At 37.2% G+C, this 13,818-nt stretch overlaps 1 protein-coding gene across 7 annotated transcripts in view; it reads left to right on the top strand.

Annotated features, from left to right (window-relative positions):
• WDPCP (WD repeat containing planar cell polarity effector) overlaps positions 1-13,818 on the top strand; it is a 160,223-nt gene that overhangs the window by 44,395 nt on the left and 102,010 nt on the right. For 3 of the 7 annotated variants that reach the window (XM_075496813.1, XM_075496811.1, XM_075496816.1), the window contains 4 exons: positions 6,490-6,574; positions 8,300-8,344; positions 11,843-11,913; positions 12,162-12,221. In XM_075496813.1, coding sequence (XP_075352928.1) covers positions 6,514-6,574; positions 8,300-8,344; positions 11,843-11,913; positions 12,162-12,221 — 237 coding nt within the window. In that variant the 5' untranslated portion in view covers positions 6,490-6,513. Of the gene's footprint in view, positions 1-6,489; positions 6,575-8,294; positions 8,345-9,271; positions 9,323-11,842; positions 11,914-12,161; positions 12,222-13,818 lie in introns of those variants that run through there. The other 4 variants (XM_075496812.1, XM_075496810.1, XM_075496814.1 and 1 more) reach the window with 3 other exon arrangements.

The raw sequence follows: 13,818 nt of genomic DNA, 5'->3' as shown, positions 1-13,818 counted from the left end.
AGATTTATAAGAGCATGCTTGTATTTCTACTTCTTAAAATCAGAGGTTGGTCTTATGGACAGGGGGCCTGATTTTCATTTATACTACAAAATCTACACTTCTTTTCTCAGTGGAAAAGGGATTTAAAGGAGAAGTAAATAAATATAAGAATAAAGCCCACTGTCCTACTAAAGATAGCAAAGATCTCGGGCAAGGAACTCCCAGTCCCAGGAGTAGAAGTTGTGAGGAGGAGCTGACCTAGGCTCAGAAAAAGTAGCCACAGGTGAGGAGGGATCTGAGTTCAACAAGCATCTAAGAAAAAGGGAAGAAAAAGAAAAGGAAGACAAGCCCAAGCCTGCTTATAAAGGGGAAGGTGACATACTGCAGTGGTGATCTGGAAGCAGAGGTATCGGGGAGCAGAGGGGTGTTGGTGAGATACCAGTGGGCCAGCTGCAAGAGGTCTAGTCATGGGTGCCAACAGAGAAGAAAGAATGGGGACTACTAAAGCCAGCTTGCAGTTGCCATTACAGAAGAACTAGTAACCCATTTCATCCAAATTTTATCAGATCAGTCTTTTGCTTTCTGTAGCCACGGCATTTTTGATCTGATCTTGAATGACAAAACAGCATTCACTGCTGTGGTTAACCACAGTCTTACTATAAATGGGGCTCCAACCCTGACTGCCATTTGTTATGTACTGCAGAGCTTCTATTTACGATACACGCATCTCAGAGTTTGCCAGTGCAAAGTGAAAGATGAAGACAAGAACCTCTACTTACCAGAAAATTAAGTTAAATTTCCACAATTAAATGAATGAAACATTTAAGAATGAAGTGAGAATAGCTTATTTTCTGCATAGGTGATAGAATTGCTAACCTGTGCAATCCAAAGAAAGGATTGCACAATGGGAGGGTAGATCAGAATGCCATCTTTGCACCCATTTAACTTCTAACCAAATTAAAACTATGCCATTCTACGCTATTTCTACAATGTCTTAAATCCAAACATTTGTGAAATTTAAAAGTATTGTGCCTAAAAATTCAGAGCTGATCTTACCAATGGACCCATTGAGCCAAGGCCTTAAAACCTGATCGGACTCCTATAGTCACTAGATTTCTATAAAGGAGGAAGAAACTATTCACGCATACCTATTTGCATGATTTGCTCTAAACATTTGGGCCAGTGTCACAGATGAGAAGTAGCCTGCTTACTCTCTTGTATCCATTAGTGAGAAACAAGTACATTTGGCAATGACTGTATGGCAATTCATTCACCAAGCAACAGAACTAAAGAATTTCCAATGATCTCTCCCTGCCCAGCTGACATGTGCTTTGTGCTTGTATTTTATGTGGTTGTGGTATAGCCAATATATACAATATATGCTCTTCACAATCCCCACATCTGCCCCCTTTCCCCCATCCACTGCAGTCTCAGACCCTCCACACTTTTCCCTACAACCTGCACCCTTTCTTTCCCCTCTCCTGTCCAGTTCCTCCCCATGTTTGCAGCACTCATGGTCACCATGCCACCACTGTCTTCCATAGGTTATACCACTTTTGTTAGATCTTCCAGCTTGGCAAGAAACAACATGCTCCGACTGGGCTAGATCTACAGATTTCACCAAGAAAAGTGATTAGGGCCTGAGCTATCCCTATGTGTCCCTCAGTTCTGGTACTAAGACAATCTTTCCTTGTGCCCACCTGCAGATTTGCACAGCATTTGCAGGAATTACATATGTTTGAGAATTTCTTTTCTGAGAAAACAAATCAGAAGATTAGATTTAGCTTGATCAATGGATTAAAAGATTAAAAAGGTTAGACTGACACAAAAACGTAAGCCTCATTTTCTTAAGAAACCAAATTAAAACTATTAATATACATATATAAATTTAGCAGTTCCCTTTAATTGCTGTGCTACTGACTTTTGGTGTAATAAATTGTAGATGCGAAGGAAGAATCTGGATTGTTGCTGCTTAATGCCAGAATACAAAATGAAGTTTTACGAATTCTCACAATTTTACTGACTTTATTTCTGTATGTGTTTATATATCAAACAGGCTATGGCTTCATACAACTGTAAAAAGTGGAAGCCTATCTTGTAAGATTGGGGGAATATTTTGCAATTATTATCTATGGGAACATGACTGAGAAAAAATTGTACTGGTCTATTTTTAAATGAATAATTAGAGTAAATTTTAAGTTGGTGTAGCTAAAAATGTAAAAGATAGTATATTTAAAATTTTATTTTACATGCTTTACACAAAGAAATTGTATCAACTTAAAGCATACAGCAAGTAGCTACTGATCTAATGCACATAGTTCGATCTAAACTTTATCTTACAGAGTCAAATACTATGTTTGTGAATCATATCTGTGCTGCAGGGATTTTCTCTCCTTGGTGAAGGAGAAATTGGTCATGAAGAGGAAGAAAAAACAGACAATGATTTCTGCTCCAAATATTATATCACGGAAACATAGAATAAGTTGCAGGAGGGCTTGATGACTTACCTTGTTTGTTGAACATTTGGTGTCTGAGTTACAAATCAGACATTAGGAATGAGCTGTAGCGATGCCAGAGATAGCGTGTTAACATTGGAGGGGTGGAGGAAGGGAGGCAGAACTAAGATCGAGGATAGTCTGTTCTGGAATCTATAGCTAGTAGAGCTATTGCATAATTAATCCAAAGTCAAATGAAAAAATAAATATTTTTCTGAATTAGAGTCCATTTTGGCTATTACATTTCCCATTTTTCTGAAAAAAATTAGACCCGTAGAACATGAAAGCAATCTGGAGTAGGAGAAAACAAAAGGGTGGTTTGTGCTGATTCTTATAAAAATAATTCCTGGTATAGTATTTTTTTGCCAAGAAAGCATGATACCATGTCTGAAGCACCTCATCTAGTATGTGTACACATGTTATTGCAGTAGCTTTGTAACTTTGCTGTGGCATAGAGGTATCTGCTTTCTGACTAGCTTTGTATTTGACCTTGTTTCTGCTCCTAGGAGTGTGTCCCAAACTACAGAGATATTTTGGAGGGGATCCCCCTTGTTTATTGCTCTTTCGCTAGGAACGCTGGATTTCTGGGAGCACATTGGCACACCTTCGGTGGAATAGGCAGATGGTCATCAAACACTGTCCTGTAGCCTGACAGTTACAGGATTTACTCTTAGAGGGGGACTTGGGATAGTGTTGTGACACCGAGCCATGCCTCTGGCATGTAAACTACAAAGTTCAGCTAGTCTGTTGTAGTCAGCATTTCCTATTCTCTAACTCAAGGTCGCTCGTAACACATTTTCAGAGGTTCATGTTCTTGGGATGCACTCACCTCGGGAGCTGCACGTTGCCTTTCACAAGCACCCCACTCTCCCAGGTAACTGTATGGAAAGAGGAGAAATACAGTATCAGTGCCCTGGATCACTCATGCAGTGCATAGTTCCTAATTATTTGGCATGACAGCAGCTAAATTGAAGGTGTCGGAGTGGACCCTAGATATCAATTTCAGCATTTGTTGATGTACGAAGTGGCCAGATGGTTATTTTCTGTATCAGTGGTTAAACAAAGATTTACTAAACTGAGGATTTTTTTTAAACAAAGCACTCCTACCACAGATACTGGAGCAGGCTAACCATTGCAGAACATCTCCATTTGTCAGTAAGCTTTTGCAACCACCAAAATATCCCTGCCTATTGTTCGTGGAGATATTGTGAAAGAGACAGTCAGTGTTGCATGAGCCAGAAAAAAGAACCAGCTATTAAATTGAATTCCAGTTTTACCTTAACAATAGAGTTATTTTATCCCATTTTTCCCAAATTCTACTCAATTTTAAAGGGGGGGGGAAGGAGTCCTCAAAACTCAACGTGAGAAATTTTTATATTTTTTTCATACCTACCTCTTTGCAATTGCAGGGCCTAGCTCATGTAGTTAAAGGAGCATTGTAAATTCTGAGAGGCACTTTTCAAATACAGAAAGATCCCTTTGTCGTCATCATCCTCATCCCCATTGTGCTGGAATATAATGATGTGGTAAATCGTGAGATGTAGTTGCATAACTCTGAAAGTTGGCATGTATTCCTTCAAAAGGAACAAGAAAGAATAATTCCTCTGAACAAAATATTCAGGCTTTACAATGCCATATTTTGTTACAGAAGCAAATTTTCTCTCTTTTTTTTTTCTTTTTCTTTTTTTTTTCCCTGTAGACTATAACTAATCAGAAGGTATTTCATGTTAGAGTATTGGTAGACTGGGCCAGTATTTTTTGGGCAGATGTCCATTCTCAGTGGCACAACAGTAACCAGCATTCAAATAGCTGGTTTGTGAGTGCTCAGAGCCCAAAGAAAGAGAGAAGCAAAAAGCTAAACTCAAGATTAGAATAATTGACAAAATCTCTTTTACCTTTTTAGGTAAATGGAAAATTTTGCTTCATCTAAGTTATTCAGTGCAGAACTGAAATGCAGTTCTTTAGAAGTCTTTGGGTTTTTAACATTTTCTTACAAACTTTTTTTAATTTATTTTTGAGGGCAAATTTTTTAAAAGTACATGTCTTAGAGACTATTTAGTGCTCATTTGAAAGCTTCCTTCTGTTTTTTGGAGAGTTCCCTCTGTGTCTCTGACACTGAGTGAAAAAATAAGGACTTGAAAGTCTTCTCTGATCTGTCAGTTTGGAAGGCACACAGCAGCATTAAAATATTATGGGATAGCTTTATATTCAATAGGAGGACAAAACTAAACAGACCCGTGGAGCTTACATACAAGAGCTTTGGAGTAATTTGGGGAATTTATGTTAGATTATTTTTGTGCCAAAGCCTCCTAGTCTTACCTTGTCTTCTGGGCAGATGTGCCTTCTCTCCAGCTGAACAGATCATCTGCCAATCAAAGGCTTTTTTTTTTTTTTTTTTTTCCAGTCAACCCATGATAGGATTTGTAGAAGTTCACTCAATTCAATGACTTCCTACTAGTGAGAGATTCTAATCTAGGATCTATGGGCCTTGGGGAATGCAAGTTTTGTTTCACTTGCTAAAGTAAGAAAGGAAAAAAAGAGAAAACAAATAAGAAAATTATAATGTAGTCTCCTTTTACTGTAGTCCACATGGAAAATGAGGGGCTGCCCTCATCCATATTTATACCAAAAATGGTTCCCATGTTGAACAGACCACCATGCTACTAATCTTCTTGCATTTTTTTTCCAAACCTCATTCTCACCCAAGATGAAAGTATATTCCATTTACTAGACGTGTGTTGTGAGCTTTTATTTTTTTCCTTTTTTTTGATAGAACTATGGGATTTAGTAAGTCAGCAAGACTTTTTGTACATTTGGCGATCAGTGTAAAGAAAATGCTATTTCCACTTGGTGCTATTTCCACTTGGTGCTATTTCAGTGGATTAGGCAGTGCATCAAAACATACATATTAGCTTGAGTGATAATACCTCGAGGTCTCATAGCTCTGCTGGGACTATGATAGCTTCCTTGATGCTGCCTGAGATTCTTGCACATATTTTTCATCATAGCACTCTTGACGTAAACATCTGATACTCTCTGTGATAGGAATTCTGCAATCATCTTGTAATTGGTTCATTATGTAGATGGCACTAATGGAAAGGAAATGAAGAGTCCACTTCAAAAAAGAAAAAAGTTCAAGTACAGTACCATACTAACAGTGGGTCTTAAGTGTGCTGTATTTGTGTAAACTCCCCTTCAGAGTCCAGCTTTCAGTGGATTCTTGGGTGTAGCGAAATAAATAAAAGTAATTGATCTGATGGCCCACTTATAACTACAGCACTGCAGGAAATTACTCAGGGAAGTCTGTTGGCTACTGTGTCTCAGAAGATTCCGAATGCTCCTTTGAAACACAACACATCCTCTAGTGGGAATATGCAGCTGGATTGTTCAAAAAAACACAGTAAACATTTCATAACTGTAGTCAATGTACATAATATTTTAGCTCATATTTTATATGTTCACATCTGTTGTTTTGTCAGTTTTAATTGATTTAATGTAAGTGCTCCTTTTTATTTAGAAAGACATCATTTTTTATATTTAGCACTATAACAAATGTCTGCAAATATCATGTGTTCAAAATTTCTTCTTGGCTATATTGACACTTCCCAATGTACAGTGTTTAAAAATTTGGCCTGAAAGTCAAATTCTCCTATCTAAGCCAGATCTTTAAGCAGTGGCTTCACTTTTGCATGTGTCATGGTAATAACCATACAGTAAAAATAGATTATAATGTGTATATGAGAAACATCAAGAACAAAGTTATTCACTTTGGTGGGAGCAGCTGTAAATTTGATTTGTCTCTGTATATGATGGATATATAGACATATATACATTTCTTATCCTATTCTTTCCCATGCATCATTCATTTTGTCACAGTTGAATACTACAACTTGCATATAACAAAATATCATTAGTGCTAGGTTCTTCTAGCACTTAGTTTCCAAAATACTTGCAGTTTCACTGGTGATAGAGCATAATTAATTTGCTCATGCAGTTTCTTTCCTTCTTTTGATAGTGCAAAGGCTCCATCTGCTACCAGATGTCTTTCTGCCTGACTGAGATGTTCCTGTGGTCTTTGAAGACTAACTTACATATTAGAGGTGAGCTGTTACCCGTTACTAAAAACAAAACAGCAAAGCTTGTTGATGAATATTAAACTGATATAAAATTCTGAATACCCAAATGAAGTGGTTTTTATACTTAGGAGAAAGAAAATTAGGCAGCAATATGATGTTTGAACTTGGTCAGCTTCTTTGCTTATCTCATCACAGAACTGGAGCATCCTTTCAAGTAAAAAATGTTAAGATTATATTTAATTGGATGCATTTTCCTTTTTAGGAAGCTATGCCCTACTTGACTGTAAGCTTCAGTTTAATGACTAGTTTGGGTGAATGAAGATCAATAGTCAAGTGATTTGCAGAGGCATTGTGATTTGTACTTAGCAGGAAAATAAAAAATTACTGCATGTTCTGGGTAGTTTGCATGATTACTTGAAATTTTATACTTACAAGGATGTATTTATCTTATTAATCAATTGTTCCAGGAGACACATGAGTAATTTCTACATGGCTAGTAATTACCTTCATTCATCTTGCCTTGCTATTGCTAAAATATAATACTAAAAGAACCCCACTGGTTTATAAGTGGACCGTATCAAAATATTATTTATGACACTTCATGCCAATTGTAGTGTACAATACTTTTGTTGAAATATTATTTTGAATATTATTGACAATTCAATTGAATATGAATGAATATTCAGTTGAATGTTACTATTCAAATATTGACTCAATATGTCTTGGCATTCCATCTTTGTGTGAGAATGGTTCTGTAACAACAATAATATAAAAAAGTCAAAAGCTGTCTTTCATAGAAAAGTCTTGATGGTTTAAGTAAACACATAGTTGTGATTTATTGTAATTAAAGGTGTACTGTGGCCTACTGTGCCTATTTTCTGCCTTTGACCTTCTTGCTTCCTCTCTGTCCATTTATTCATTGCCTGCAAACCTCATTCTAAATTTCTGAGGCAGGAGGACTGCTGTCTTGTTTTAAAAGCTACCTGCCATTGCAGTGCCATCCTACATTCCTCCATGTAAGGAATTTCTCCCCATGGTGTATCCCTGTCTGAGTTTAGAAGGAGACTGATGCAGTGTCAGACTAATTATTTTAAACCAATGCAACTTAAAGCCATATTTAGATCTACTTGGTGGAGTTTGCCGTGGCACACCCAAGTATTTACCAGTCAGCCACATCAGGAACTGGCTGGTGTGGCTTGCAGTCCCAATGTACCTGAAACATCCAAATTTCTTTGCCGTGGGAACCAGGTAGACAATAATACCTATAGATTAAGAATATTGGCTCCTTTGAAAGGGCAGCTTTATGAGTTCATGAATCTTAAAAAAATCTTGTTGTTTTTAGCTCAGCTGTGTCAGTCATCAGAAAACAATTTAAGTTATTCTAAGGGACAGTTTTCACCGTGATCCTTACCTTTCCTTGTGGAAGAACACAAAAGATGCTAAGTAGGAAGGCGGTAAAAATACTGTTGCATGTTGGCAGCTGGAAGAGAATCAAAGTGTATGTGAAGGAAATGACAGCTCCAGATAAATGTAAGGATCTGGTTCTCCTTCAGCCCTTGCTTGCTAGTTCTTGAAAGTCCTGCTGGTATTCAGACCATAAGCTGTAGTTTTTCCACTGTTGCTTGTATTTTAACACCTAATGCTCCGCTCCAGCTAGCAAAAATTGAGTTGCTGAACTTTGCTTGCTAAGTTGTGTTTTGTTTCCAGTGTCACATCCATAATTAAATATATTTACATTCAATTGTATAGATGACGATATTGGGATCCACCAGTACTATGACAAGAAAGAACCAGGTAAAATATAAATAACCATAACTAAAACTAAACAAAACTTCCAAACGTTCCATCTTTGACGCTGACTGCTTGCTCTGAAAAATGCGACTTCGAATTTCTTGTCAATATATGCGTCTGTATTTCTACAGAGTAAGGAAGCACAGAAAGAGATTCTCTCTCCCAAGTTACGTCAGGGTATTTAAACACTTTTTACCCCACAGAAGAAAAAAATGGGAAAAAACATTTACAGAAACCCAACTTTTATGTCACTAGAAACCTCAGTGGGATTTTACATTCCAAATTCTTATGTTCTACATTATATTTTGCATTGTCTTCAGCCCTCTCGCCCGCCGCAGAGCACGCCGTGGAAGGCGCGGGCGGCGGGCCCCGGCGGCGGCGGCGGTTGGGTGTTGCTGGCGGGCCAGCAGGGGGCGTCGTGAGAGCGCGAGAGCGGCCTCCTGCTTTCCTTGCCTGGTGTCTGAAATGGCCACGGCAGAGCGAACGATCAATTTTCTTTTATCAGATTAATCCTGTTAATCCTAGAAGTTTCACGATGGGCCAAAAGGTCTGTTCGGCTAGAGTTACTTCCTCTTTGCGGCCAGGTTAGAGCGGAGGCTTGTGCGGGCATCCCGTGGGCTGAGTGTCGTGGTTAATACGCTGCCGCCGTGGCTCTGCTGACAGAGTGACTCGGCTTTTCTGGGTTCGGTTGCAGCTCGCTTCGCTATCTGATGAGATTGGAGGCTCAGTCACACCGGCCCACCTGTTGGGCTGCATAAGCCTTTCTTTCACTGCAAATTTAAGATATCTGCCTTACGAGGTGAAAACATTGGGGCTGTCTTAATTTTTTGAAAATTTCTGTGTTTTGTCAAACTGTATGAATCTTCTGTCTGATATTTGCTGACAGCAGTTGTAAGGATTATTCATCTTTTCATCCTTTCTTTCCTTTAGCATCACAGATGAAGCATGATTACTTAGAAGAGAAGCAAAAGCTAGCAGAATGTAAGGACATTTTCTGAGTTTCTTGTTACAGTAAGACCAAATTATTAATTTGAATTGGTGATGCCCCTGGAAAAGCCTTAAAATAACCTCAGACTGCTTCCAATGTAACTTTCTGCACATGCCATCCAAGACAGACGGTCACAGAACTACACAGCACAAAACAATTGAAAAGTTGTAATTTCCCTTCCTGGTTTATTTGCAATCTGTTTTTTTTCTGTGTCGCTAAGCATGGTAGCGTGTATTGCTTCTCAAATCCAGTGTCAAGAGGAATCACAAAAATGATCACAGTCCAGATTTTTCCTTATGAAATTTATTGCGCAGATGAGCAATAAACATTTTCCCAATCAGCTCTTGAACTGAAATGCCAACTGCCTCAAAACTGAAAATTATAACTAAAATACTTTCAGCCAAAATCAAATTTCAGGTTAATAACCAGCTGCCTTCATAGAATGCCTTTAGCTTTGAAACATTTACACTGTTCCTTCATTATCTGGTTAAAAGCAACTTCAGTTTATGCTATCACACAGCAGTACTGTGACAGTTAAAGATTTTTATATTAGTACAACTTTTCTTTAGCTCAAGTTTTACAACTCCTGCATAGTTATTATTGCTCAGAGCATTCATTAATGTTTGAGCATCATTACATGACAACTCTGAAAAATCTAATTGATTTTTAGATGACTTCAAAAAGTAATATGTATGCTGTAAGAATTGCCTTAACATTTTATCTTATCTTAACGAAAATTCACATGGAATTGTGCATGCGTTTGAAGGCAAAATGTGTTCCAGAAGGATAAGTTATTTGCAACACCATAAGGTGTGTTTGGAGCAGGTTGAAGCCCCACTGGGAATGGGTATAAAGGTGCACGCAGCCATGTGGTAAATCTACACCCGCTGTGGAGGGTTGTGTGTCAGTCAGAATCAATACAGCTCTGTAAAGGTGGGGAGGTGAGAAAGCGTTATAAGTAGGGAGGAGCATAATGGATTTACATCCCTTGTGCTCTGCGTAGCATTATCTTACAGGCGCTGCCTGTACAAAAAGAGAAGCAGGCCCAGATAAACCCCGTTATACAGAAGCCCCAACTGTTATCTTTTATATGTGTGACATGCAAAAGGAACACAAGCTACTGTACCTTGTTGCTGGAAATATAGGGGTGGCCTAGGCACAAAGCACTGTGTAGCACATTTCTTAAAGAGGAGCACTGGGTAACTTTATTCACAGCTGCTGATTTGGATATATAGTTTGGTATCTGTACAGGCAATTTCCCATTTTGCATATGTGGATAAATATTCCAGTATTTATGAAGGCACCCATTGAAAATGTGATCTTACATGCCTAATTAATATTATCATAACAGTTCCACCAACGCTGGCTTCAGTCCAATAAAATACAAAGAGAAGTTGTATGTAGGTGTGCTCTTTTGTTGATATATGAAATCCTTCATTTTTTCACTCTATAGCACTTCTATTGTAAGCTCCTTTTTGCAGGGAGGTTTAAACACAACTGTTAAGTCATTCAGTCTGGAAGTTGGCATACAAACTGACAGCTTGGAGCTCAAAACTTTTCATCGGGTTTCCTTTAAATAGGCTAGATTTTAAACAGACAACGTGTTCTAGTTTCTCATGGTTTTTATTGTATACTTACGAACAGAAAACTGCTCACTTTTAAATGATGAAATTTCACAAGTTATTAGAGCCTGATTCTCCCACGAAACAAGCCAATTACTAGCAGCTCCAGAGGAAGCTTTGCCTCCTGGTTTCAGGATTAATGTATTAGGCCAGAATTTTCACAATAGTTTGCTGAACGTTAATAAATTTGTTAAAGGACTGTAGTAGTCATGCAGTTTCTTGTTTGCTTGACTTGGCAGATTCTTCAGACCAAATTTTCAAGAACAAATCCTATAAATAACTATACTCCGTAATATAAGTTATGGCGTTCACAATTATCTGTTGTTAATACCTCTATATATGCATATATTCATGCATATATATTTTGCAGACACGTTAGTGCCTGCTTTTTGAAATTAGGCAATGAAATGCTAGTTCAAAAGAATAGTATCTGTTTAGGCTTTGATAACTTGAATCTGAGTTAACATACTGAATGTGAGATGCTTTCTCATTGCAAGTGCTTAGCAGCTGAGAGCTTTGTACACAATTGCCATGGTGAAGTCATGGTCAGTGTGGATATTTCATGCTAAGTGTTCTACAGCAGAGTCTTTCAGAAGGATATCGTTTGACAGTACAAACCAATAGAAACCATAGCCATTTCCTTCCAATTATAGGGAAGTTTTACGTTTAAGGTAACTCCTAGAAATTTTAGTTTTGTGTTTCCACAGAAAAGGAAGCTCAACTTGAAGAAATTTTTTTTTTATTGTATATAAATGTATGTTTGCACACACACACACACACATGCATATATATACACATACACATATATATACAGTCGCCTATATAGAAATATATACACATTTCTCTGTGTTCTTTTTTTTTTTTCTCTTTTTTTTCACTTTTATTTGCCAGCTCGAGATTATCCTTGGATACTGAAAAACAAGCGACCAGACAAACTGCGAGATACACTCAAGGAGGTAGAGGTATGTTTCAGAAAGTTTCAAGTACAGCAAATTATAATCCGGTTTTCAAACCTCTTTCAACAGTTTTAATTTTCATAAAGATCCCACTCTCCCAGTGATGATAAATGTGCTTTTGTCTAGTGGGCTGTTCTAAAACAGCTGCATCTTTGTGTGGCATGCTTCATCTATAAACTTGAAAATCAGAAGTATGTTAATTGATAATGAAAATGTGTACTGCCAACTCCACTCTGTTTTCTGTTGTCCTTTAGGACCTAATGCAAAACAGTCAATGTATGCTGAGCAAATGGAAGAACAAACATATCTGTCAGGTAAAATGTTTTGACAAGCTCTTGCAATGTTCAGTCAGTGGAGCCGAACAGCAATTCAGTGATTGATGCAATAGTGTTAAAATGTTAACTAAAACAGAAGATCATTGGGTTTTTTTAATGTATGGGCTCTTATTATCTAGACTGTGTTTATTTACATTTCTAACCTGAAATAGATGCTACAAAACAAAAATCTGTTTCTTATCAACAAGAAAAATTACATTAAAGGGCCTTAATTCTGAGAGATGATTATTATTTGGGGAAACTGAAAGCATCCTGTACCTCAAAATAGCAGGCTAAGGGAGCAGTTAAAATATATAGACAGGTCTGAAATCTATGTTATATTACATTTTTATATCTTAATTATTTACAAGTCTGTCGCAAATCTTTTTACTTTGTGCTTGTGTAATATGGGAGGGAAGCTGTAACTCTAAACCAGCTAGATCATTAATCAAGCTATGGAACAAAAGATATTGTGACATGTGGCACACATGTAGCTGTGTTCTCTGCCTATATAAGTTCCACATATTGTATACAAGAAACAGCTTTTCACATCCTTGTTAACACAGAAAAGTAGGGTAGGTGGGAGATCTGAATATGACACATGCTCTAGCTCCTTAATCATGAGCTTGTTCTGAAAAACTTATGTAATGTGTTTTATACGTTTCTGCAGTCTTCATTGTTCATGAGGAATGTGCATCATATTTGAAGCTGCTTTGGCATGGGAAATACTTGTAAATATTACTAATACTGTTTCTAAAAAGAAATTCTGTGTTCTAACCTTTATGCTTTTTCAGATTCATAATTTTTTTCTTCTAATTAAAGTAGTTCCAAATGTGTGTCAGTAGGTTGAATATTAAATATTCAAACATTATACAGCTGAAATTCCAGAAATGTCTTTAAGAATAGCAAAATTTTTAAATACCTGACATGCCAAATGGTTTATAGTCTTTTTGTATCAATACTAAAGATATTATTGTCTCAGCTACATTTGCCTGTCAGATCTTATCACTAGTAAATGTATATCATTTGCGTACAGATAACATAGTATATATCTGTTAATGTTAATCTTCTAGAACTGATTTAAATATTAATTGTATGCTAATTTAGAGGGCTCTTTTTTTTCTGTTACTATTGTTCTGATTAGGAAAGGAATTTGGTTAAGAAATACTGAGTCAGTTAGCCATGAGTGTATTCATCTGCTTCCCAGTTTGCTGTCTCTTCATTTCCTTTCCACGTCCATTCTCCCTCTATCATTTTCCTTCCCCTCCCATCTATCTGCATCCACCTGCATTCCTTACCAATACATACTTTGGAACAGTGAACTTCTTGCCAAAGTTTGATCATCCTGCCTTTATAATATAACACCTTTGGTTGACTATCAATTCTGTATAAAACTGGTTATTTTGACTTAGCATACTCTTAAGTAGTTTCAGGCTTACATAAACAAAAAGGAGACAAATACAATTTTACTTATTTCTTGTACAAGGTGGGAAAGAAGAGATGGATGTTTTTATCTTAGTATATTAGGTCTGGCTCTATATTGGATTGAATCATGTAAAGGGGTAGCTTGATAAATTGAGTATTTTTTTATGATTTT

This window comes from Mycteria americana, chromosome 3 (genome assembly GCF_035582795.1).
Source record: "Mycteria americana isolate JAX WOST 10 ecotype Jacksonville Zoo and Gardens chromosome 3, USCA_MyAme_1.0, whole genome shotgun sequence".
Taxonomy (NCBI): Eukaryota; Metazoa; Chordata; class Aves; order Ciconiiformes; family Ciconiidae; genus Mycteria; species Mycteria americana.
This window is presented reverse-complemented; position numbering and strand designations above follow the sequence as displayed.